General features: G+C 38.4%; 1 protein-coding gene across 1 annotated transcript in view; it reads right to left on the bottom strand.

Annotated features, from left to right (window-relative positions):
- Positions 1-26,837, bottom strand: part of LOC149070157 (cholecystokinin receptor-like) — a 49,026-nt gene that overhangs the window by 6,794 nt on the left and 15,395 nt on the right. Inside the window, exons 2-4 of the mRNA XM_089249529.1 lie at positions 2,961-3,158; positions 1,618-1,791; positions 393-884 (exon numbers count right to left, since the gene is read on the bottom strand). Coding sequence (XP_089105655.1) covers positions 393-884; positions 1,618-1,791; positions 2,961-3,158 — 864 coding nt within the window. The remainder of the gene's footprint in view (positions 1-392; positions 885-1,617; positions 1,792-2,960; positions 3,159-26,837) is intronic.

Below are 26,837 nucleotides of genomic sequence, written 5' to 3'. Positions count from 1 at the left end.
GTGTGGTATTTATCTTGTCCACTGCAAGAAGACGAGATCTTCCGCAGAGTCGATGCTGCTTCTCCTGACTATAAATCTCCATACGGCGAATGATTGACGGTCATGTTCTGATGAAGTGTTGCTTCTCCGACAGCAGAAATGACGTCAGAAGTGAGGACTTGTGCTTGCAGGTCATGGCTTCTGAAGGTCACTATACACTACTCTGACGTCGACGTCATGTGAGAGTAGTGTGTAGTGGCTTTAAGTTACGCTTTTTTGATACCCTGACTAGATTGCAACCATAAGTTACATTGTAAATATTGTTTGTCTGATGGGTAGTATCACCCCCTCCTTCTCCAATTTTTTTTCTAAACAGTTTACGGAATACGCTGTATTCGGATGCAGATACGTACCCGATCTTACGGATCCAGCTTTGGTGCTGAACACGCTGACCATAGTCCCAGACAATTCAGTCGGTTGCTCATAAGTATACCTCCTCTTCACTTTGTGACAACCTATTGTGGACAAGAAGCCCTGTCTATACTTTTTGTGCATGAAGCAGTAGGTGAGCGGGTTGCAGCAAGACGATATGAAAGCAAGCAAGTGGATCGTTGACATCCCGGCGTATCCAAGGGACATGTAGACCGTCTTAGCGTCGTACAAAACCCAGGTATTGACGATGTACAGCGGCGTCCAGCAGATGAAGAACTCGACAACAACGACGAAAAGCATGCGTACGACCCTCGTCTTTGCCGACTGGTGTTTCTCGCAAGTACTTCTGATGACGTCGCTGGAACGGACGCGATCGTTGCAGAGATCGACGCGAGATTGGAGTCCGTTGCTTGTAGATGGCCGAAATGGATCTATTACAGATTTTTCGACCCTAACCTCTACTCCTTGAGTTTCTGGATGGAGAAAAAAAAAGTACAGAAATTACAAAGTAGCAAGAAAAATACGGGGAGTCCCGTAATTTTGTTAATAGTTTAAAAATCTATAAAAGTAGAAAGAATTGGTATAGACTATTTGAATCCGGTTTGCAGAAAAATGTTTGGCGCAGGAAAAAAAAAAAATCAAAATTTTCGTCAATAGAGGGTGCAATAAACTAATCCGGCAGGAGTGACTGTACCTGAATCTTTCGTCAATCTCTTTTGTGTCCGAAACGATCGTGAAGCGTAAGCTGAAGATTCGTGGCCGAAGTAAAACAATTTTACCAATAGTGCTTCATCTCCAAATGTTAAAATCACAACGAAAACTTGTGCAAGTGCCTATAACAGGAAAATTTAGAAATGAACTTTTACCCGTACACCCTGCATTAAAAGGAGCCTAATTTGCATCTTTCCAGTGATTTGCTTTCGTGAAACGCCTTCTGCCGACGAAAATTTGAAAGATGTTTTTTGTTCCAAAAGAAAAATCATGCTCCGTCAGAATAACATTTCCACAAACCGCATTCAAATTTATCAATCACTTCAATTGTTATGAATTTTTTTAAACTATTTATATACGAATTTATAGGACACCATGTATATAGTCTATATAAGATCGATATTGCTTGTGGATAAGGCTCTAAGTTCTCGATTTCATCTTTTTTTTACGATAGCTATATGAAATATAGATTATAACCAGGTGTTTAATACTTACTTTTAATCTTATTAAAGTCGAACATCTTCGATCCCAGACATAGCTTCCGAGCGATTAGCGAGTAAGTGATCGTCATAATGAGCAATGGCACAACAAGCAGAGCAACATCCAAGTATATGTTGAAAGCCCTTTCCGATTCTACGTCAGGCCAAACTTCTCTGCATTTATATTTGCCTGCGGAGACAAGAAATGCATCGACACATTCAAACATAATGGGTATTTGATAAAACATGAATAATTAATAACATGGATAATTGATAAACAGGAATAACTGACAAAATGTAATTTACAATCACGTCTTATCATTTCTTAGATAATATACTCACAGAACTCTACCGCTAAAATGAAATCGCAAATATTTGGTTAGTGCATTTAAGTATACAATTTAAGCCAATCAAAGCCGAAAACGTTGAGAGAAAAACTTTGCTAAGGCCGGGATTACACTATAAAGTTTTGATAAAAGTAAATTTATAAAACTTGAAAATGCTACAAATAAGATCATCGGTTCCATTTTCTAGAATGTAACCGATAATCTTATTGGGGGAGTTTTTCAAGTTTTATAAAAGTACCTTTATCAAAATTTTATAGCGTAATCCTGGCCTAACTCACACACACACACACAAAAGAGGGACAGTGTTATTTTCCTCCGTAAATTTCCAGTTGACTAGAAGGAAGAAAATTTTCCTTTGGCTTCTTGTGATGCGAACACGATTGCCATATTTGGCAACTTCTGAAAGGAAGTAACGCCCGTATCCCCTGAAAAAGTGGGTTACGACAGCACCTCCTAGGCCCCCCCCCCTCCCCAGCGTCAAAGGTGGAGTCGACTGAGCTAATGTATATATATATATATATATAATATATGTATATATGAATTGACATCATCATCATCTTGCCCCCCCCCAGACTTCCAAGTCTGTCTCCCCCTATGACGATGATACTGGCACGTGCAACGGAATTTTTTCACTGAATATTCTTAGTGAGCATGAACTACTTGCTGACGTCACGAGCAGCGTGCGGACGCCTTCTATCTCTAGGAGGTGCTGGTTACAACCATGAATGGGCTCCATGCCAAAAATTATTTGTCTTGACGTTTACTCTACTACCCCCCACCCCTTCCATTTAGAGCTCTGGGGCGCTTTAAATAAGTAGTCGCAGGTGGATTATGTCGTTTAATTTTTATAAAACAGACATTAACCACTAATTTAAACGAAACCGAATATTCATGAACAACTATGCATATATATTTTCAATTTAAGTATATTCCTGAATATTATTCCAATTTGTGAAGCGAAATTCAATATAAATTATAATACGGGGGGGGGGAAGCAAAGCTGAATCGATACCTGGGCTGTACTGTAGCATCTGGCTGAGTATCGACGAAGGGAGCATCGTCAAAAGTGAACCAGTCCATATGAAGAAGATTATCTTATAAGCATGTGACACTGTCTGCCATTGCCTGGAATGCAGAGGTCGGCATATCGCAAAGTAACGCTCCAATGAGATCGAGACGAGAGTCCAAACACCAACTGACACCGAAACACCTAAGAAGAAACCAAAGCAAACTTAAAATTTACAAGACATGTCCAAACGTAGTATGTCTCAATAAATATCGAATTAAAAACAATGTGGTATAGAAGTGCACACAAATGTAATAACTTAACATGAGGGTAATTTCAAAAAACATGCACAAAGGGGTACCTCTGTGAATCGGATGATGACATCTAATTGAAAGTGTTAATATTGATGAAGATTCGAAATATAACCTGCTTTTTTCCCATCAATTCTTTTGCGTATCATTTTGCAAAGGGAATAAACGGAGTATTGTGTGCTCCATTTTGAATTGAGTAATGTTAGAAATTTGTCCAAAGACACCATGCATATAGAGAAGGTTTATGAACAAAGCTTGCATCGTCATTCACTTAGGCCGGGTTCACACTGGACCGATACGATAAAGGATGTCGCCCTCTTATCGTTCATCGTATCGGTCCAGTGTGAACCCGGCCTTACAAGATACAGCAATCTCATCTCAAATTTTTTTAATTGAGGTCAATGAGGGGAAAAGTCCATCGTCCTCGAGATGAACAATCGAAGTTCAATCAAGCGTTTGAATTTGCAAGTCAATCGAAGTTCAATCAGATTACTACAACAAATCACATGATTACAGCCTATCATCATCATTGCAGCCTATCGCACCTGAGTGGTGCAGTGGTAAGATGCTTGCCTACTAACAATAATGCTATTACTACGTCACCAAACACCAACTCTGGCCATATCACTATATTGGAATTTGCTGTCATTAATGAGATGGGTTGGTAATGAAGGCGCTGTGTATCGGTGGCCTCCTCAAGCTCGTTAGGGAAAATATCTTATCTATATCCTCCCTCGGGTTTGAACTTGGGTCCATGACATCAACCTTCACGGTGGTAGACGAGCATCTTACCACCACCTCACCACTCGGGCGCCACCAATAAGGCTACCCCCAGGGCCCAAATTTCAAATTTTCCGGATGGGGGGGGGACACATGTACTCAATGTATGTATATATATATAAATATATATGTTCAGGCCCTAAATGACGGGCCTGAGGCTACCGTCACGTTCGCAGGTTTCATTCCGGTGTAGCGAAACATATTTAACATTTCTTTTCCTATCGAACCTACGGCGAAAACGATAGATGGCGCCTTCATTTCCGACCCAACTCGATCTGTAGTAAATTGGTTCCATCATACTCACACCCCCTTGGGGTGGGGTAACCAGCTTATATCTCCCATGGAAACAGAGCGGGAGTATGTTTGATGATGTTGGTGTAGTAAATTGCTGTACGGCGATATGACTGGAGTTGGTGTGCTGTAAAGTAGTAGTAGCTTATAATCATAAAGAAAACATGTCAGATAGAGTTTCATGCGGACAACAACATATAACAAAGACATACAATGCAAGTGGATCTGACCTGAGAGCTGATGTTTCATTCTGCATCTCCATTGACGCCTGCACTTGGAAAAAAAAGCTATAACCAGTTAATATAACTGAGTTATATTACCAGTTAATATAACCAGTTAATAACCAGCTATAACTGAGTGCAAATTATTATCTAACATGAAGGTATGATTCTTGCGAAAAGTCCTAATAACAATCCACGTGACTTCTACTCATTCTACGAATTGAAACACGCTCTAGGATAGTATTGTTTAGGTAACACTGACCAGAGAACCGGATACAAGCACTCAATTATAAAAAGTTGCTAAGAACCATTTAATCGTTTGGCGGATCTAATCCAAGGCGGAGGAAAAAAATCAAAATTAACAACAAGCTCATCTTCCGCAGTCTACAAGTAGATTAATTAGATTTGATTTGTGTGTCCAATTATTTTAAAATTTTAGTACCAAGATTGAAAGCTGAATGTTATTGTGCAGCCATTCAAAAAGATATGCTACTACTACTAAGTTACCGCACACCATCTCCGGTCATATTTCGACATACGGCAATGTCCGACCATTTGAATTGGGTGGGAAATGAATGTGCCATCTATCGGTGGTCGCCCCAGGCTCGGTAGGTAAAGAACTAGTTTCTGACGTTTCATGCAGGGATTCGAACCAACACCTTCTATAGCAGAAAGCCTCAGCACGAAGCTCGTGACGTCACTCAAGTCGCCCATTTCACCTATGGTCATTGGATATACTGCAAAGAAGGTAAAGATTTCGCATATTTCGAACTGCTATATCCAATGGCTATAGGTGAAATGTACGACTTCAATGACGTCAAATCTTCGAGTGGAGGCTTTCTTCTATAGAAGGTGTTGTACAAGCCCTTGGACATTGGCAGTAACCTTCGTAGTGGAAAACAAGCCTCTTACCACTGCGCCACTCTGGCGATCCAAAAAGATATGCATAGATCAGTCAATAGAACTCAGTATCACATCTCATATAAACTGGATCGAATATCTTTTAAGAAACAGCTTATACACAGTGACGCGGGCTTTCCACTCTGAAAGTACTTTCTGCTGAGGGTAACCATTCAAGGACGAAACAAAAATGATACTCTCAACGAAAAAATATCAAATCTCTCAAAACCCTGAAACGTTTTCACCGAGAAGCAGATAGCCACGTGGCGGCACTGTGTAACGACATACTGCCTATTATAATGTAAATAAAACGACTTATTCCCAATATTTACAGAATAACCTACGTAGAATTGTGCAGTAGTGGGTTTTCTACTCTTTACTTCAGGACGGCGAAATCGGATAAGGATCGCATACCGCAAAACAACAAAGCAGTCGAATATGTATTTATTGAAACCAAGCTTATTATACGATCTCTGAAGGAGCTTAAGAATTCCAGAACATCGTTGCATAAAATGTTTCGTTTAATAATATATTTCTGTCTGAATGGAGATTTTTCTTTCATGTTTTGGGAGCGGAAAATAAGTAATTTCTTTCAATTACCATAATATCAACCTTAACCGAATTTTTTGTTTTACGGAACTCCTGTTCTTGAAAGCATTAAAAAACAATATAAAAAAATCTTCTCGACATATTGAAATAAAGTCGCGTTATACAAACGATAGACACACAAAAATAATATAAAAGACCACGAATTCTTCACGATCCTAAAAAAAGAGAAAAAATATATATAAAGTAAGAAAGTAGGGTTTTGTGAGTCATTTTACTCTCTACTGCATCAACCACTGAAGGGTGAAATGAAACTTTACGGAGCTCAAACTTACATTAATTCCAGACATTCACACACTACTCTAGGAAAAGGAGACAGATGCAAAGTAAATTAACGAAAAGAAAAATGAAGTGTACTGAAAAAGAGGTACGACGAAATGAATGTAGATCCTAGGCTCATAAAGCTACATTAAAAGCACCTATGTGTGTTCGGTACCAGAAGTTTTTGGCATGACGAGACACATGTTAAAGACTTTATAAATCTCTCTTTGATGTACATTGCCATGAAAGTATGTTACTGTATGCACTCTCCATCATCTCCCCTTTTTATACTCATTACTCTCGAATATTTTGTCTCGAAAACATCGGAGGTGTCACGAACAGGAATCAGATGTGCGTGTAAAGGCGGCTGAAAATTTTCTTTCTCGTGTAAGTTTTATGAATAATGTGGCATATATATACGCTCAAATTTCAAATTTCTTTGAACCGGAGTACAAAAAATTAAATTTAAATGACGTTCCGCTCAAGTAGTTTAGTTTTTCCTTGAAACATCATCCGTAAGAAATCGAAAAGACTGTTCCGTTGATTAGCGGTAAGGGGCCATTGAAGTATTACGTAAGCAAATTTTTAGCCGTTTTTGATCCCCCCCCCTACACCCCTTGTCAGCAAAATTTCGCCAGCACTGCCCCCTACCTCCTAACACATATTGGTGGGATCAGAAACGTACGCGGGAGGGGGAATAGGGGGCTGGTGTGCCTCCTTCCCCAGACCAAAAAAAAAATTTTTAACGTAAAAAACATTGAAAAACAATTAAAATTTCGAAAGAAAATACCTTTATATGTTATTATAATAGATTTCTGTTAAGTTCAATGCTATTTGAAGGGTAAGAACTCAAAATTTATCTTTAGGAAATTCATTGCGACCCACCCCTTTAAGCCATATATGGTGAACCCTTGACCCGCGGGCCAAATGTGGCCCTGAAGGTTATCTGATGTGGCTTGCCCCAACCTGTCAAACCCAATTTCGTAAAAATGAACTTAGCGGCACATTTTTAGAGATCACTTAAATAGATCGTGGACATTCAAAAATTACTTAAGTAACCCGCGACACAGTTCCGGAACACTTAAACGATCCGTGGCACATTTAGAGATCCCTTGAGTGACATGTGGCATAATTTTAGTGCGGTTCTACATCACTCATGTTAGTCGCGAAACATTCCTAGATTACTTAAGTGATGCGTTGCACAGTTCCAGAGCACTTGAACGATCCGTGAAGCATTTAGAGATCGCTGAAATGGCTCTGTAAGGGATTTATCATTAGGTTCAGGTGCCCACAAACTAGATGTCATTAATAATATTTCATATTTCCATAAAGGGTGGTTGATGACCTTAGCATCATCCAAACTCCCCCTTCCCCCTTGTCATCAAAAGTGAGCAAATCGAAAATCCCCATCCTCCATCGATTCTGACGTAATACTTGAATGACCCCCAAGGCACAGACTTAGTTATATAGCAAACAGGCAGCGATTTTATTTTTGAAGATCTTTCACTCTTTTACTTGAATAAATGTATACGTGATGTGTTTTTCTTGGAAATTTTTTGAAGAATTGAAATTCTACCAGATTATTGTGAAATTTCCAAATATACAAAAGGGTGGGCAACAAATTCGTAAATACTTTAAAAATTGAAGGAATTGGGCATATTTGATTGCGGTTTTCGCAAAAAAAGTTCTTATCACGTTTTTTAGGTGCAGAAAAAGTTCATTTTTGCCGATAGAAAGCCCTGCATGAAAGTCGGGCAACACTGATTGAATATGAGCCTTTCTTCCATCTGTTCAGTGTCCGAAACGTTCGTGGAATTTTTCAGCTGGTGATTCATGGGTGGAGTGAAACAACTTCACCAAATACATATAGTGCTTTTTCCACCAATGGCACCATCAAAATTAAAACCTTATGCCAGTAACAGGAAAATTCAAAAATGTGCTATTAATCGTACACCCTGCATTTTATAGTTCCATGATTTGCAAATTCCTTATGGATTGTTCATATGCAGCGCCTTATGTCGGCAAAGACGTGGGATTTTTTTATGAACCAAAAAGAATCTGAACAGCCTGTAATGAAAATAACTTTTTCCCGCAAACTGAAGTCAAATATACCAATTCCTTCAATTTTTATGAATTTTCGAAATATTTACAAATTTATTGAACACCTATGCATAATAAAGAAATGTGTATGCCCCACTCATTCCAAAAATTTCAATAAGCAAACCATATTTTTTTACAATAATTTATTTTGTTAATTAAATTTTAAAGTTTCAACGATTTTTTGACACACCTGGCACTGTTCTAATATCATATTATCAAGCAAAAGGCTGCTGAACAACCTTCGGGCGCACCAGAAGTTTCCATCCGCCCGCAACAGTTGTTCCGATAGAGAAGTACGATATTCCTTTCATAAAATCATAGGATATGGCCAAAAAAGTTATCAACGCAAGTAATGATGCCAGTTACAGCCAAAAAAAATTGTCAAAGGCAAGTAATGCTGCCATTTACAGCCAAGTTGTCAAAGGAGAGTAGAGTGGCTAATAAAAGCCAAAAAAACATTTTGTCAAAAAGAAGTAAACTTGTCAGTTACAACCGAAAACATTGTCAAAGGCAGGTAAAACTGCCAGTGACAGCAGAAAAAAAAAAAAAAAAAATCAAAGGAAAGTAGAGTTACGAATAACAGCAGAGAACAAGGGAAGTTGCCAATTACAGCCAAATAAATTGTAAATTACATTTATAACGTTACAAAACTAAAGTTGCCAACTATAGCTAAAATTGTTGAAAAATCGCCAATCGCGGAAAATGATAGATACTGCAAGTCGAAACTTTAATTCTCCTAAAATTTATAATTACGTCTTACAGAATGTAAGAGGATTTGACACGACAAAATGTGGAAAAGATATTCCCACGAATCACAATTCACCATGCCACATCAGAGTTGAATATATAGCGGCCTATAGACTGACCATATGGAACTTGTATATGAGGGGAGGGGGGACAAACATCTTTTGTTGGATATTCCATCAAAAAGTTATGTGGATATAATGGTTTACTGAGCTTTCAAGATTGAAATGTTTGTTTTGCAGTAACGTTTTTAGAGAAATCAAACAAATGGAAAAACGACATTACATGAAAATATTGAAGAAAAAAAAAACAACAACATTTTTTTTGACTGTAAACACTGCTGTCGTTTACATAAGTCGCAGAAGTCTTTGCTTGAACATTCGTGAAATTGCGAGACCTTTACGGATATAAACTCCTATTGTTTCTTATCTATTTCAAGTATCATCTCTTTTTCTAAGCTTCAAATCGCAAACGTATTTCTAAAGATAGTTTTTGTTTATGAGAGACGTGGGCGTTTCGAGAACGTACCGCCGGGAAATTGTTTCCACTATCACTACATGCACGCATGCCTATTCCATTTCATACAAATTTATTTCTATGACATCAAACTTTCAAAATATACGAGAAACACGTTGTTTTTCTTTCAGTTTGTTGTCCTGGAATACTTTTTGCGTTGACCTTAGGGTATGTACATAGTGAACGCGTGTTTCCGATTATGGAAACCCGGTTCGTTTCTGATCGGTTAAAAACCTGAATTTCAACTTTGTTTTTTTAATTTTCAGGTTTGGAACGATTAATGGGGGGGGGGGGGGGGGAGGGAAATTTCTTGGTGTTTCCGATTCCGGGCAATAGATGGCGATCGGACCGATCGGAATTGGGGAAACGCTCCGTTCATTTGCACAGCATGTCTCTGCTTTGCGTGAACTGTCTGTGAGAAGCAGAAAATTAACAGGAAAGAATTTTTCTTTCCGGTTACGGATTCCGCGCGTGTCGAACTAGTATTTGAACTAGGATTAATTTATTAAACTAAGATTGAACTAATAAGTGATAGTGATTTATTGAGTATTATAAATTGATATTTGCCAATTTCCTTTTGAAAACTCAAATTTTGTAATCTGACAAATTTTCAATTGGTAATTTGGTACATTTAAAAATATTGAGAGAATCGTTCAACAGCTGTTAGTAGGTAGGAGAAAAGATGACGATATTCACCACACATGGGTTTTTTTTTTTGGTAAAGGAGAACTTAATGAAAATATTTTTTATAAATATTAAATAATTATAGTAAGCCTATACTTGGTTTTTCCAAAGGGGGTAAAAACCCATCAAAGGTGAATACCATACCAAACCTACAATTGACGTGCATCTCAATATTGTGATCTGAAGGGATTTTCGATCCTCGAAATCCATCCAAAACTTTAGATTTCATCATCAAAAAAAAAAAAAAAAATCTAATAAATGAGTTCTAATCCATGCATCGGTTAGGAAACAGTGGCGTTATGCGCCCCCCTATGGGTGGGGGCTGACAGGGCTCCGACTTAGGGGCCCGAGACGATTCGAAGAAAACAGCCACACCCATATTGCACCCGAGAGATAACAAAAACGCCGGCAAATGGCGGGAAAAAAATAACCTACCCTTCAACTTTTCCCACACTAGCGGAGCGAGCGGTGATTTCACTGGCTAGCGTTATTACACAGAGCGAGTTTAGTAGCAGCGAGTAGCTAGTAAACTCGCCCAATGTGAATGAGCCTTTGGCCGAGATTATATACTAATTTGGTACAATGTGAGATCAGCCATGTACATTTAACCATAATGTCTCTCTATGCAATAGAGTTGGTCAATAAATTCGATAGCAACATAAAAGTACAAAAATATTATGATAGATAGACAAAGTTCAGTAATTCAGACACAGGGGCCTTTAACGTACTGACCATGTCACGTGCAGCACGTTTTGAGGCCTGAGAAATTTTAGTCTTTGACGAGGGTTGTAGTCTACCAGCTATCTCAGATGCTCGTACTCTGAGTTCCTCATCCTTTCAAAGTGATCCTCTGAGATTTGTTGGATGTAGCTGAGGATGGTTGGAATCTTCAGGTCTTTTCTAATGTCAGCCCCTCTGATGTACTTTGGGGCACGCTCAAGTGTTCTCAATATTTTATTCTGTTGACTTTGCAGACGCTGCATGTTGGTTTTTTAAACATGAGCCCATTCTGGGGCGGACAAATAAACATGACAAATGTGTGATAATATTCTTATTAATATTCGTAATTACCGTAATATAATCTATAAGTTGGAAAGATAATTTTAATCCATTATTCAAATTAAAATTCGTTAGCTTCATTAAAAAACGGAACATTTCCACAACAAAAAGTCGGGCTGACCGAAAATAAGCGATGTATGGTTACCCTACTTCCTACTGATCGAAATACATGAAAGTGTGTATAACGGCAACTGTGATAGTTTGTCCGCTGCGTCACCACAAGTGCCTGTGTGTGCAACGTATGCATCAAATCTGCGTCTGACAACTGATTCAAGTTAATCGATATCAAGTAAGTATATACAAATCAAGTTAAGCGACATCTATTCCTTAATTCTGCAACTATACGATGCCGCATGATTGCATCTTCATTATGCGGATTCTATTTAACTGAGGTGATAAGCTGAATATTTCCAGCTCACGGGGTTCTATTAATACCCAATTCCCAAATAGCATTTAAGTGGGATAGATGCAACATTTAAACTGCGCCAGATATCTCCACTCAACCAACGACCAGATGTGTCGTTAAAGACAACCTACGAGTCCGTTTAGAGGCAATCAAATGATTAGCAACAAGAATCTACATTAACATCGGAGAGTTGTTCCGAAATGCTACTCTTTTCCTGTAGGTCTGTCGGCAGGAAAGTCGAGCCCAATTAAACTAATTAGCCAAGCGTTGTGCACTGGTTTATCTCCTTGATAAGCCGAGGGGGAAGTTTAGTCTAACAAAAGACCATAATAAGACAAAGAACATCGCCACAATGGCACAAAGAAGACTAATTGCTTCGGAACTGGAAGCAATTTAACAACGAGGAGGAATATCACGTCCTTTTTATGGTAGGAAAAGTTTCTTTGAAATCAAACGGTGGCATTAGTTGTTTTAATTAATTATTTTAGCTACATGTCATTATTTAGTCTCACTCACAGACATTTTTCTTAATTCTAGAGGTGAATCTTAATTAATGGAAAACACATATAGGTTTTTCTTTATAACCACTACTTTCCATATATTTAAAACGTTTCTTTACAAATCCAGTAGACACTCGTTAGAACGAGCCTCTTCGTTCCATGGAAAATCAGACGTTATATTGTTTTGGTCGTTATATCGAACGCTTGAAAAAATTCATGCTATAAAGTGCTTCAAAATGCTTTTGAAGAAAATTCTTTTTTACAATGAAACATCGATATAACAATAATCTGCGGAAAGGAAAATATATCGTTATAGGGGGTTTATCGTTATTTCGATAGATAACATTGCCATCACGTGTCACGAAATTTATGCTGTTGTTGACATCTTTTCTCAATCTGCGTTGTTACTACCATCACAAAATGCGCGTTAGAGTATTTATTCACAGCATGAATGAATAAAAAAATATGCCTACGGGGCTCCACCATAGACATTACATACCAGAAAGCATATCTGAAAGTATAAAGCTCTGCGAGTCAAAAAAGGTTGAGAACCACTTCTTTAACTTTAGGTGATCATATGGTGCAATACACCGATGTTATTAGACGCCCATAGAAGAATGGGAATGAGTGACGAAGTAAAATTAAATTTTATACGCATTTGAGCGAAACATAAAAAAAGGACGTTGCAATATATATATACAAGTTTTATAAAATGTCCCAAAAAATATCGTTACACAGTGATTTATCGTAGTAGACTCCTCATATCGAGAAGAGTTTAATACAAGACTACTGACAAAATTTCAAAAAAGATTGAAAAATAATATTGTTGTATAGGGATTTATCGTTATATCGATGCATCATTGTAGCAAAGCCAGGGAAGTACGCAGAATCGACCGTTGGAGAGGGAACAATAGGGTTGGGGGAGGCACAAACGTTTTCTTCCCGATTAATTCCTCCGAAAAATCATTTAAATTAACAAAAATTGGTTAATATAGCATAAAAACGGTATTTTCTGTAGGTATTTTAATCTTTTCACCGAAAAAATAGTGTTTCCTTAATTTTTGTCCGGCGTGGGGGTGGCGGTACCCTCCCCCGCATGCCTGAGTAAGGTTTCTGTATATTGCCAGAATAAAAAAAATTCTTTCATTTCGGTGGTGGTTAACACAAAAAGGACGGAAAAAAAACGGTCATTTTGACCGCAAAACTAATTTCACATGCGATTCCACCCAAACGGTTCATTTCAGAATGTTAAGAAATTTCACAACCTTTCTCACTCTATCAAGGCTCTTAAATTCCTAAAACATAAATGTGCTAGGTTTCTTAGTTCAATGGTAAAATTAAGTCATGCACCTAGAACGATTGTTGTCCATTTTGACCTCTGTGGAGATCTTTAACTAATGTGATTGCAAAACATACTGAAATGGAGTGAGAAGGTGTTATATCATGGAGAGATCATGGTGTTTCCTTTCCTTCAGTACCTATATTATATCAATTCAAAGACACATTTTGAAAAGCTCATCTCGCGCGTCGTACCTTATTCAATTCTCTCAATTAGAGTTTCTATAGACCTTTGCGCTTTTATATATACTGCATTGCATTCGCTGGTATAACATTGCACGACAAAAAAAATCTTTGATTTTCTTAGATTTTTCCTATGGGCAGTTCCAGCTCTAGAGCAGAGACGAGATTCTCATCATTTTTTTGTTTCTTCATATTATAAGTCCATTATAAAGGGACCCCCGTGAGGGTGTTGATGTGGGGAGCCATTGTTTTACCACATAGCATGCTTTCGACTGAGTAAGCAAATAAATCTACAGCTGTGGGAGAGAAACAGAGAAAATTTAGATCTTGAGTATTATGCAGACACAAAACTGAAATCGCTGACAAATTAAATTTCTGCCAGAAATTAAGAAATTTTATTGCACTACTAATGGGAGTAGTTGATGTTTTCGACAAAATGAAGTCTTTCAGTTCACAATGCATCGAAAAAGTTGTCTTACCCATATATTTTTAATTGCTCAAGATTTTTCGGCTATTCACGGTTTTTTTGCGCATGCAAACTCTTCGCAGATTTCTTAAGCGTATTATACTTCAATCCTTGTCAGTGGACTGCCAAGCGAAAATGAATGCACGAATTACAAGAGCTCAAAAAATCAAACGTAAGTAACAAAACATGGGATTAGTCTTTGTTATAACGAGCCTTTTTGTCCGAAATTCGAAAAAAGAAATTGGTGCATGAACAAGGGTTTACTGCGATAATAAGTCAAACTGACTAATTATACACTGTTTTAAGAAGTTTTTCGGTAAAGAAAAATAATTTACATAGATATTTTCCCTATTGTGGCCAAAGTGATCGGTACCGTCGTTTTCTAGTTCGAAATTCCGGCAATTATAGAGTTGGATAAAAAATAACATGGTGGAAATAGGGAAATATTTGAGGACACAACTGTAGTACCGATCGTTATAATGAGCGTTGACCGTATTTCGTAAATTTTCTATATTACCGAATAGAGAATTTTTAGAACGCTCGTCGTATTTATTATAACATACACATGTTATATGAACGTCATACTCAAGTTTCTCATTCATAGAACCTGAATTTAAGATATTTGTTATTTCAGTACAACGTTTACGTTTAGTAACGTGAGGTAGTTAAGAAAACTTCGGCAAAATACGAACTTGCTATTACACTCGCGAATATTCTCAGAAATTCGGAAACGCGATAGCATCTGCTGCAGTAATCTTTGTGTTCTCGCAAGATGTTTCCGAACCGCAGTGTATAAATTCCATCGCAAACAGTGTTTACTATTCTCGTGAGAGTATTCGAAGCGAAACGCTCAGAGCATATCGTTTTTCGAATATTATATACTTTATTTTCTCCGTTATTTCAACATATTTACCCATTCCAAAGTAAAAATGTAAAATTTTCCCGATTTTAAGCTCGAGTTATCGCTTACATTCATTCTCTTCTAATCCTCTATTTGATGTCGCTTAAGGGGCCGTTCAAGTATAATGCCATCATCGATGGTGGTGGGGGGGAGGGAGTTTCCGATTTGCTGACTTTTGATGACAAGAAGGGAGGGGGGGGTTTGGATAATGCTTACGTAATCAACCACCCTTTATAAAAATATGAGTTAGGATTCAGAGGGGCAGAGCTGATGACGAAATTTTGCTGACAAGGGGGGGGGAGGGGGTCAAAAATGGCTAAAAATTTGCTTACGTAATACTTGAACGGCCCCTAAGCAATACAACAAAGAATACACCGGGTGTCTCAAAGAACAGTGCCGAAAAAGGGGGTGAGGATGGATATCTATGGTTTATTCCAGAGTCAATGTAAAAATATATAAAATGACCACGGAATGATGGGAAAATTTTCAGATCTGATAGTTTCATTTCCATAAATCAATACTTGAAGAAAACAGGAGATGCAATTTCTTATGCTAAAATGAAAAAGATGCAGTCACCTCTCTTTTATGGCCAAGATAATAATTGTCTTCGTACACCGTAAACTGGGGTGGTTTGGGTACAGATTTCGGGTATTTTTTATTTTTGTATTGTCTACCTCATGAAATAGTTTTTACTAGAAGTTGCACCACTACTAGAGAAAGAAGAGGTTTTTAGTTATTAGTTTTTGTACGAGGATATAATTGTTTTGCAATTTATGAAAAAAATGAAATGGGGGAAAAAATGAGTACAGAGATTCAAAACCAAGTCACCCCACGTAAAGGCGTGTCTTGGCTACAGAGTAGTGTACTCACACTGGCGTATTTAAAGGGCGGCTTAGTAGGCTATAGCCCAGGGCGGCAAATACGAGGAATGAGCTGTGAAGAAAATTAGTAGAGTGGGGCAAAGGGCGGCGGAAAAAAAAATCGTATAAACCTTAATAAATCCGCCTCTCCGCAGACAGCAGGGGACTAGGTCAGTGAGTGACCTAAAGCTTGCAAGCACGTGAGTGAGCAAAAGAGTGACTTATAGCATGATTACCCGTTCTCTATGAATGTGAACACGTTCTCTGCCAGAATAATTTTCAACCCTGTCTCTTTTGAGGTAACGCAAGTAAGTTGCTTTGCATCAACTGATCCCCCCGTCCCCTGCAATCCCCCAATCCGGGGTTGTGAGCGGTTCTATCTATCTATCAATCTATTTACCATGCGAATGACCAAACGAGTGATCTATAGAGCAAAGGACCAGGTGAGTGAGTGGAGTAGAGCCAGGGCCGTCTTAAAAGCGTGCTGTGATGTTTTTTAGGCCCCCTCCTCACCTGGCGAAACATGCTTACGTTCGAAAATTTTCACCAGATGTCATTTGTGCGTGGACCAAATTGTCCCGCGGATCAAATGTGCACCTCGAAATCATCTGACGTGGCCCAAGACCTCAAACCGAACTTCATAAAAATGAACTAAGTCGATTTACAGACCGATTAAATGACTTCCGGTGCAGTTCCACCTCACTTAAGTCTGCTTTAACCGATAGGATAAAGTGTGTGGCGTTATGTGCATTTACAATGTAATTTATTTTGTGACACGCTGTATTTTCACTCTCAAAACTAGTACAGGGTGATTTCTGAACATATTTTGATAATTTTTTACATTAAAACCATACCTCTACGATGAACGGCTGCTGAGATAAAAGCCGCATTAGGACTTACGAAACGCCCAGTATATCTTCCATATATATAAAATTGATTTTCTGTCTGTCTGTCTGTCTCTGTGTGTGTATGTTCTCTATACAAATCTACAATTTTAGATCAATCGTCGCCAAATTTTGCATATATACCAAATGGGACCCGACTGGAATGATAGGCTACTTTAACATTTCGTCAGCCCAGGGCAAATGCCCCAAATGGCTTTGCCCAAAATTTCTCTTAATCCCATAATAATGCGATATTTGTATATCAAATGACTAGTCAATGCAATTTTCAAAGCGGGAAGAATCACGTTTAATACACGCACGCGCATGTGTGTGTGAAGATTGTTCTCTTTGTGTTGAATTTTAGTCAAAGGTCTAATAAATAACAAAATAATTAACCTTTAACAATTTGACATTTGACAATTTACATTTCTGTTAAATGCATGCAAGTGAAGTATTATTTTGGGTTTTTATTTGATTATAATTTCTAAATACTTATTTGATTGAATTAAATTCACCGCGTATATTAGTTAATTATCTATGCATTTAATAGGAAAATAATTTCTGAAATATTATCGTTATTATAACAGAGTTTTCAAGCATATCCGAAAATATAAAAAGTCACCTATTTGTTTTAGTGATTAAATTCTTGAATATGCTTCTGAAAAATTCAAAAAAACAACTAGTTTAATGGAAGGTTATTTAAAATAGGTATAGTGTATATTTTTAAACGTATTCAAATATTTTCTCGAATTACAAAATTTCCATTTTTAAAACTGTGCGATGAATAAATTAGATCTTGTCAGTTCATTAGTCGACCAAAAATTTAAATCTCGAATAAATAAATGCCGTGATAATTTAAAGCAAATAAGTTATTGATATACAGGGTGTCCTGTAAGTGCTAAGGAAGCCTTTACCTCATCAACCGTCCGTCGTAGAGGTATGATTCCAAAACGCTCAAAAGGCGTTCATAGATTACCCTGTACCAGTTGTGAGAGTGAAAATAGAATGTGTAACAAAATAATAAAATCCACATTTTTATACGGTAACACCCTTTTCTTTTAACTTCCGATTACAAAGTTGTTTCCTTGTCTGTCCTGAGGCCTACGAAAAAAAATGCAAATTTTCTTAGTACAATATTCGCGGAGATTCAAAAATCGTGAAAAAGTTGGGAAATGACGGCAAAAATTAGGGAAAGGAGTATTATCCGCGGTTCAGCATTTGCTGTTGTTTCATAACTTTTCTTAGATTTTTCAATTGAACTGTCTTAGCGTATATTGCACCAAGAAGAATAGAATTTGTTCCCTTGGCCTCAGGAGATACAGGTCAACAACTTCATAATTGGAAGTTAGAGGATGGGGGGGACCACTTTAATATTTAGATTTTTTACTTCGTGACACACTGTATTTCCACTCTGAAAACTGCTACAGGGTGATTTTTGAACGCCTTTTGAGCATTTTTGAAATTGGAATCGTACCTCCTCGAGAGACAGTTGATGAAGATAGAGGCCGCATTGGCAATTGCAGGACATCTCCTGATGTATCTCCTGGGGCCAACAGAAAAAAAACCCTATTCATGTTGTACTAAGTTCAATATTCGCTAAGATATGTGAATTCCAAAAACGGAGAGAAAAGTGATGGAAGAACGGCGAAAGAGCTGACGGACGACGCTCCTTTCCCTCATTTACATATAGTTTTGTTTTTATCTGACAGATGGCAGCAAAAGTCGTAATGCAAACCTTTTCTATTTTAAGCAATATATATACAGTCGAATCCCGTTTTAACGAATACCGTTATAGCAAAAATCTCGTTTTATAACGAACACTTTTCTAATCCTCCAAATAAGTTTACATAAGAAAAATGCAATACGGAATTCCTTTATAACGAAGTGATTTTTCCGGTCTATTGGAGGTCGTTATAACGGGATTCGACTGTATATACGTGTTTATTTTCATACAAAACTTATTGGTACGGGGAAAGCTGATATAATTCGAACACCTTCCACTAACGGACTCTTTTATTTGAATTAAAGCGACGGGACTATGTATTCCATTATCCTTTGTAACGGACACTTCTCGTTACCGGACAAAATTTTCGGTCTCGTGGATGTATGTTATGTAGAGAGGTTATAAGCGGTCATTCAAGTATTATGTCAGCATCAATGTGGGGGGGGGAGGTGGTTCCCTATTTACTGACTTTTGATGACAAAGGTGGGGGGAGGGGGGCGCATCACTCAAGTGATCCGTAATTATGCTACGGATCACTTAAGTAATCTGGGAATGTTCCGCGGGTAACTTGAGTGATCTCGTAACTTGGTCTGCTGGTCAAGGGTTTACCATAAATGGCTTAGAGGGTGGGTTGCAATGAATTTCTTAATAAGAGATTTTTGAGTTTTTACCCTTCAAATCGCATTGAAATTAACAGAAATCGATTATGATATCATATAAAGGTATTTGCTTTCAAAATTTTAATTTAAAAAAAATTAGCATTAAAATTTTTTTTTCGTCTAGTGGGGTGGTGGCGCACGAGCCCCGTATGCCTCTCCCCTCCCGCGTACTTTTCTCATCCCACCAGTATGCAGTAAGGGGCAGTGCTGACGAAATTTTTCTGACAGGGGAGGGTGAAAAATGGCTAAAAATTTGCTGACGTAATACTTGAACGGCCCCTAACTCACTTATGGAAACATAGCGTCTTTTTGAAAAAAAAAATTTTTGACGCCAGTAGGCCAGCCCTATCTCAGCCTGGGGTGACCACCGGTAGATGGCGCCTTCATTTCCCACCCAACTCCGCTAGTTGGGAATTGCCATATGGCGATACTATATAGTTGATGTTCGGTAAAGTAATAAGCCAGAACCAGTTTGCTATATTTTTGTTTGAATGAAAAATGCCGAAGTGAATGACAAGTTGGATATGTTTCTTTTTGGTAGAAACAACTTTATTTACATTGTGAATACCAAAAATTACCCCGTTGCATTACACCCTGTTGTGTATAATGAAACTGATCTCATCTCAAAAATTCAAAAATCGTCAAATATTGAATTTGGGGAAAAAAATGGAAATATTCCATTTTGAAAAAATAAGTTCTTTAAATAATAAATTCACCCTTAAAATTTTTGTATTAGCGAAAATTTCCTGTTTTCGAACACCCTTGATTTTGAGATTAAACTATTCTAAGTTAGCATGTATAGCCAGGGAAGACATATAATACGTATTCACCCAAGTTCATTCCGACTTGAATGAAGACATCCATTTATCATTTACATCCATTTGTCGGATGTTCAATTTTTTTGAAACAATGAGGGGAAAATACACTGCTGGCCACCCAAATTGCAACACCAAGAAAGACAAGAGATATCGCAACAATATTTATTTTGTAGATAACATGTTGACCAAGCATCAAATGATTAAATTTATAGACTTCTGTGAAGTGTGGTTCCTGCCAAAATCAGTAGCCAGAGTAGCCGCCATTGTTGGAGATCACCGCTGCCACACGCCTCGGCATTGATTCAAAGAGACTTTGGATGTGTTCTTGGGGTACAGCAGACCAAGCAGCTTCCACGCGTTGCCAAAGTTGACCTGGTGTGGCAGCTGAGGATGTAATCTGGGTCAATCGTTGAGCAACCATGGACCACATGTTTTCTATCGGCGAAAGATCCGGAGAGCGAGCTGGCCAGGGAAGCAATTCAATCTGGCGATTGACGAAGAACCTTTGGACAATGCGTGCCACGTGTGGTCGCGCATTATCCTGTTGAAATATGGCTGTGGGCAAGCCCTGAAGGTAAGGAAGGACAACTGGCTCCAACACCTCGGAGATGTAGCGCTGGCTTTTTAAAGTACCGGCAATGCGTACTAGAGGAGTGCGAGAGTGATATCCAATACCGCCCCATACCATAATACCCGGTGCAAGACCAGTGTGGCGGTGCATAACGCAGCTGTTCAGCATCCTCTCTCCACGGTGTCTCCAGACTCGAATCCGACCATCGTGGTGTTGCAGACAGAAGCGTGACTCGTCAGTAAAGACAATTTCATTCCATTGTGCCGTCCACATCCTTCTTTCATCGCATCATTGGCGGTGGAGACGTCTGTGGTTCTGCATCAAGGGTAGACGAAGCAATGGACGTCTTGCGAACAGACCACTCTGCTGTAAACGGCGTCGAATGGTACGTGCAGACAATGGATGATGCGGTACAGACTGAATGTACTGTGCTATGGTTCGTGATGTGGCTGAGCGATCCGTCACTGCCATACTCACAATACGCCTGTCATCACGTGAAGTGGTGCACTGAGGTGGATGCGATCGAACACGTCGGTCCGTCGTACCCTCCTGCATCCAACGATCACATATCCGCATTACAGTTGTTTGGTTTCGTCCAACACGACTACCGATTTCCCTGAAAGATAATCCACAATCTCGGTAGGCCACTATCCTTCCTCTGTCGAACTCGGATGCTTGATCAAAAGATGATCGCTGTTTTCTACGAGGCATAATTGATCGTTTTTTTGAAAAAACCACAAGAAAAACACAATTGCCGTACTTCAAATCGTCGAAATCTCCAAGCCTTAAATAACGCTTTGAAGTGGCGCCACAGTCGCGCGCGTGATGTGCGTCTGCGCTGAAATTCTAATCATTTGCATATCTCACCTCCGCTAATGCATGTTGTAAATTTCATATTATTTGCATGCTTCCTGCAGGGTGTTGCATTTACGGTGGCCAGCAGTGTATTTTCGCGTTTTAATCTTATCCGACATTGTCAAAAGTAGATTAATAAGAAAATTACAACAAATTGGAATAAAAGTATAAATGTAATGATAATAATGAATATAGTTAGCATGTAATACATTTCGTAGTTCATTTTAGTTCCGATTAAAGACAGAAAAGGTTTTGGAAACAATTACTTACTGTGCCGTCAGGATATAACGGGTTAAGAGGCATTTGATTCACTTTATATAATTTATTTATTTTTTGAAGAAAGCCGATATGCTAAACAACGAACAACAACTATACTGAACCAAGAACAACCTCTTAGAAGATGAAAATGCAAATTATACTGCCATACCGTAAATATAAAAGTTTTAAAATATGGCCATTTCATGAATTGCATTCGTTAGTTTCTACGTTGTTCTAATATTACGATACAAACGTCCGTTGCTCTTCTTGGAAACATTCCAGTGAGAAACAAAAATCCTAATAAATGTCGAATCATATTAAATTAAGCAAATTACTGCCTCAAAATCTAATTAAAGTGTTTTAAAATATCATGTTAAACAACTCAGAATTCGTAAGAAAGAACTTACGTTCTTGACATGACGCAAATTTATTATCTGATTTTTTTTTCAATGTATGTTTTGGTTCATAAATAGACTCCAATTAATTAATGCTGATCGTTAGAATTTGTTTAAAAGAAATAACTTGTTATGAAAGTTCAAACATCAAAAATTAAAATTAATGAACCGACCATTAACTGCCGAGAAAGGGGAAAAATGTCACAAAAATACGCATGTCATTTTTTTTTGCTTTTTTTAAATATCCTAATTATATTTACTCATTTCAATGAAATTGCCTTCCATGATGGAAGGCGTGGGGACATATTTTCCTCACATTTAGGAGAAAATACCTTATCAAGCCATAAAAAAACTATAATTGATAGGGTTTCTCGATAGAAAAGTCATTAGTTTTTGTTTCTAAATAATCATAGAAATACCAAGTTTTTTTTAATTATTATGTTGGGATACCGAATATCCAATTTTTTTTTAATTATAAGATTTTCGTTGAAATTTAGATAAAAATCAGAAAAATCGCATATTTATTTATTATTTATTGATACGAGAATGAAATTTGAGCTGTCATTAACCCTCTCAGCGGAAATGATGAAATATCTCGTCTTCTTAACCCCTAGGCCCCAAGCATCTTCAACCCATTACTCGCGAACACCAAGGTACTCCACTGAGGGGGCGCCATTCAAGTATTACGTAAGCAGATTTTCAGCCATTTTTGACCCCCCCCCCCCGTCAGCAAAACACTGACCCCCCCCTCTCCCCGTCAGCAGAATTTCGTCAGCAGCTTAGAATATTCCATATCTTCAAAAAGGGGTGGTTGATGACGTAAGCAACCTTGAAGCCCCCCTCCCCCCCTTGTCATCAAAAAGTCAGCAAATCCGAAACCTCCCCTCCACCCCCTCGATGCTGACGTAGTACTTGAATGACCACTGAAGCATCCAGAGTGATCGATGCTCGCGAGCACTTGATCAACGTTCCAATTGAACAATTTGTACTGATTGCATTCAAGAACTGAAATCATCCTGACTTTTCATGCATGCGTATGTCAAACTTGCCGTAACGGTGCTCTTCTTTTGTCGGTAGGCACAGTCAGTGCTCGCGACTGGAAAATGGAAAAAAAGGTTGAAGATTTTGCCCTAGGCTGTGGGAAGAGTGGGATAGAAGTTGCTCTTAAAACGACGGCGTAACACCCCCCCCCCTTTTGTCAGTTGACGTTTTTTTAAAAGATAGATGATACTGAAACGCGTACGTGCTGCATATACAGTGATACCTCGGCTAACGAAGATAATTTCTGGAATCACGTTCGTTAGCCGAGGTATTATTGTGCTGCAAGTGTGGTTTTATGGGAGGAAGAAGTAATAACGATCACGCCCACGAAGCGAAATACGATAATTCATGAAATTTTCGGAACTTCCACACGATAACATTGCATTAAATCAATCCGTTGAAAATTACTTGCATCAAGAATTAAACAACAAATTCCAGAAAACATCGACTAAAAAACTGCAAAAACCGGGACATTTTTTTTCCAAAAAAGTTGGGACGGGGGGGGGGGGGAAGCAAAACCGGGACAAAATGTGGGTAGTATGGTCACTTCCCTATCTGAGACACAGATTATGAGACGGAAACCTGTCTTCGACGGAGAATCAAAAACAGTCGCTTCATTAGTAATGCTTTTATGTGTGTGCACTTTTATAAAATAGCAACCTTTCTAAAAAATGGAATATCATTTCAGTCCTCATTCATTCCAGCACCTCCTAGAGATAGAAAGCCTCCGCAAGGGTCCATAAACGTCATTCAGAGCAGAAAGTTTGCCACATTTTGAGACACAGCATCCTATTTCGTTTCTTCTAATTTTGGCTTAGAATCTTCCTGATTGGCTCACAAATACCGCATTGTGAATGAATGTGGGGCATAGCGATCGCCAATTCTGAGCCGATGATACTGGGACGAGCAGGGAATTTTTTTCCCTGAATATTCTGAGGGAAAATGGACTGCTTACTGACGTCACAAGCAGCGTGCGGAGGGCTTCCATCTATAGAAGGTGCTGGATGATTCCGCTTTGTTACATCAGCACCTCCTATAGATAGATAGGCCTCAGAATACTCAGGGGAAAAAATTCCCTGCTCGTGCCAGTATCATCGTTGTGGGTGCCCGAGTGGCATGGTAGTAAGATGCTCGTCTACCATCGTGAAGGTTGTTGTCAGGGTCCCGGGTTCGAACCCAACGGAGGATATCGATAAGATATTTTCCCTAACGAACTCGAGGCGACCACCGATAGACAGCGCCTTCGCTTCCAGCCCATCTCACTAATGGCAGTAAATTGCAATATAGCGATATGGCCAGAGCTGGTGTTTGGTGTATTAGTAGTATCATCGTTGTACGGAAAAGAAATGATCGGTCTCAGAATTGGTGATTTCTATGCCCCCATATCCAATCATCATGCGGTATTTGTGAGCCAACTAGGAAGATTCTACGCCAAAATAAGAAGAAGCGAAATGGGATGCAGTGGTTCAAAATGTGGCAAACTTGGTAGGTAGTCTGAATGACGTTACAGATGAACTTGGCAACCCGTGCGGAGGCCTTCTATCTCTAGGAGGTGCTGGTTACATATGAGTGGGGCTGGAACTGATAAAAGAGAAAACTTTCACTGAAGCCGAGATTACAATATAAACGTTTCATAAAATCCCTTTTATAAAAAAGAAATTATTCGCAGTCCTGCTGGCGGGTATGGCATATATAGAAACCAATATAAAGAAGATATAAAACAGTTGTGAGTCCCGTTTTAACGAATACCGTTATAGCAAAAAAAAAATTCGTTTTAACGAATACTTTCATAATCATTGAGATAAGTTTACATAGGAACAATGCAAAAACCTGGAATTCCTTTGCATAGAAATTTCGTTATGACGAAGTGATTTCTTCGGTCTCTTGGAGATCGTTATAACGGGATTCGACTATATTTAATCAATACTCGAGTTACTCATGGTGATTCAAAACTCAACGTACAAACTTTTAGGACAGGTAGAAAACACAAAAAGAAAACAACAGAATTGCAATTTTTTTGTTTATGTGCGTAACTGTGGATGGTAAGAACTTAGAGTATTTGTTGTGAAACTTAACGTACACGTACTGTCGATATCCTCACGTGAAGTATCGCTAAATAAAGAGTTTTTCCCACCCATTATTGGCTTGTCATTTCTGCATCTTTGTTTATCGTCCAGCTGATCAGGTTGGGGTTTCCGGTCATACATTCTCATGTGAATTCTGTTTTGCGTTTTTGTGTTTCCTGCCTTTTTTTTAAAGTTTGTACCTTGAGTTTTTAATCACCCTGTATATGCGGCTGTATGAGATGGTTGCAATGATTCGCGGAGACCGGCATAAATGAACGGCAGAACTCTGTCGCCGGTCAGCTTCTTGAACCGCAAGGAATTTCTCACGAACCGCACCAATTCAGACTAGCGGTTACCGAGTACACTGGTGTTGTAAAGTTAACGTAATTATGTCTTGGATTAGTATAAACAGAATATTTCACAATCTTCAATCAAGTCTGTTGTCAGTTTCGACTTTTTTTTTGTTTTTGTATCTTTCTCTCGAGAATCTGTCCAGAAAGTGAATTACGGGCGTATTCTTGCTGACAAAAACTGCAGAGCGTCATATAGAAGATGAGTCAACTCACCCTTTTAAAAGCGTTGTAAACTGAGTTTGTGTGAACTCGACATGTGTTTCCTTGATCGGCGAGATCACTCAAGACTATATCAAGATAATTGATTACCCATCGGTGCAGAAATAGCAAATATAGAGAACTAGTCAAGTATATGGATACTTGGCAAATACAACTTTAACTCGAGAAGATATTTATATATCACTATGTTTGTTCCTTATAGTAACTTCAGGGGGTATATTGCGTGTAAACACTCTGTTAAGTGATACTTACTATTGAGTGTATAGTTGGCGATAAAGTAAAGTTTCATGCGGTTCGTTAACAGGCTGTTGAAGGGCAGAATCTTTCAACCTAAAGTGTAAGTAAACACACACGCGTACAGTATTAATGTTGTCGATTGACAGTTTCGCATAACAACACGGGTAATTACTAAAATTGGCAAAACCCGATAAATCCTAGGTCGTGTTCGGCTTGAAAGAAAGAGACAACGTTTCTTATAATAGCAGCTATGTTCCCCAATCGTGTTTTCCCAAGTTCGATCCTCACTGTGGGCAAACTGGTGGACAGCTGAAGATGGTTCACAAACTTTGAAGCTCAATTGTCAGGTGATTCTTCATGAAAAAGGAAAATTCTCATTATACCAGCAAATTATATAAAATTTGAACTTTAATGCCTTAAATGATGACCATCTTCTGATGATTGAATTGTTTTCTTGGACTTAAGTTTTCAAAATGACGTATAGATGGCATACTGATTCTAAGATATAGTTTTAGGTATAGTTCCTCCCCTCATGTATATAATATAATATATATATATATATATATATATATATATATATATTACATACTTTCCTTTTCTCACTATATTCCTCCACCACTTTCCTCGATTCTATTCGATTTATGCAAGTTAGGCCCCTTTCACACGGAGCGGATGCG

Source organism: Pholcus phalangioides, unplaced genomic scaffold (genome assembly GCF_987345545.1).
Source record: "Pholcus phalangioides strain wild (caught in Gottingen) unplaced genomic scaffold, Ppha-v1.0 ptg000022l_1, whole genome shotgun sequence".
Taxonomy (NCBI): domain Eukaryota; kingdom Metazoa; phylum Arthropoda; class Arachnida; order Araneae; family Pholcidae; genus Pholcus; species Pholcus phalangioides.
This window is presented reverse-complemented; position numbering and strand designations above follow the sequence as displayed.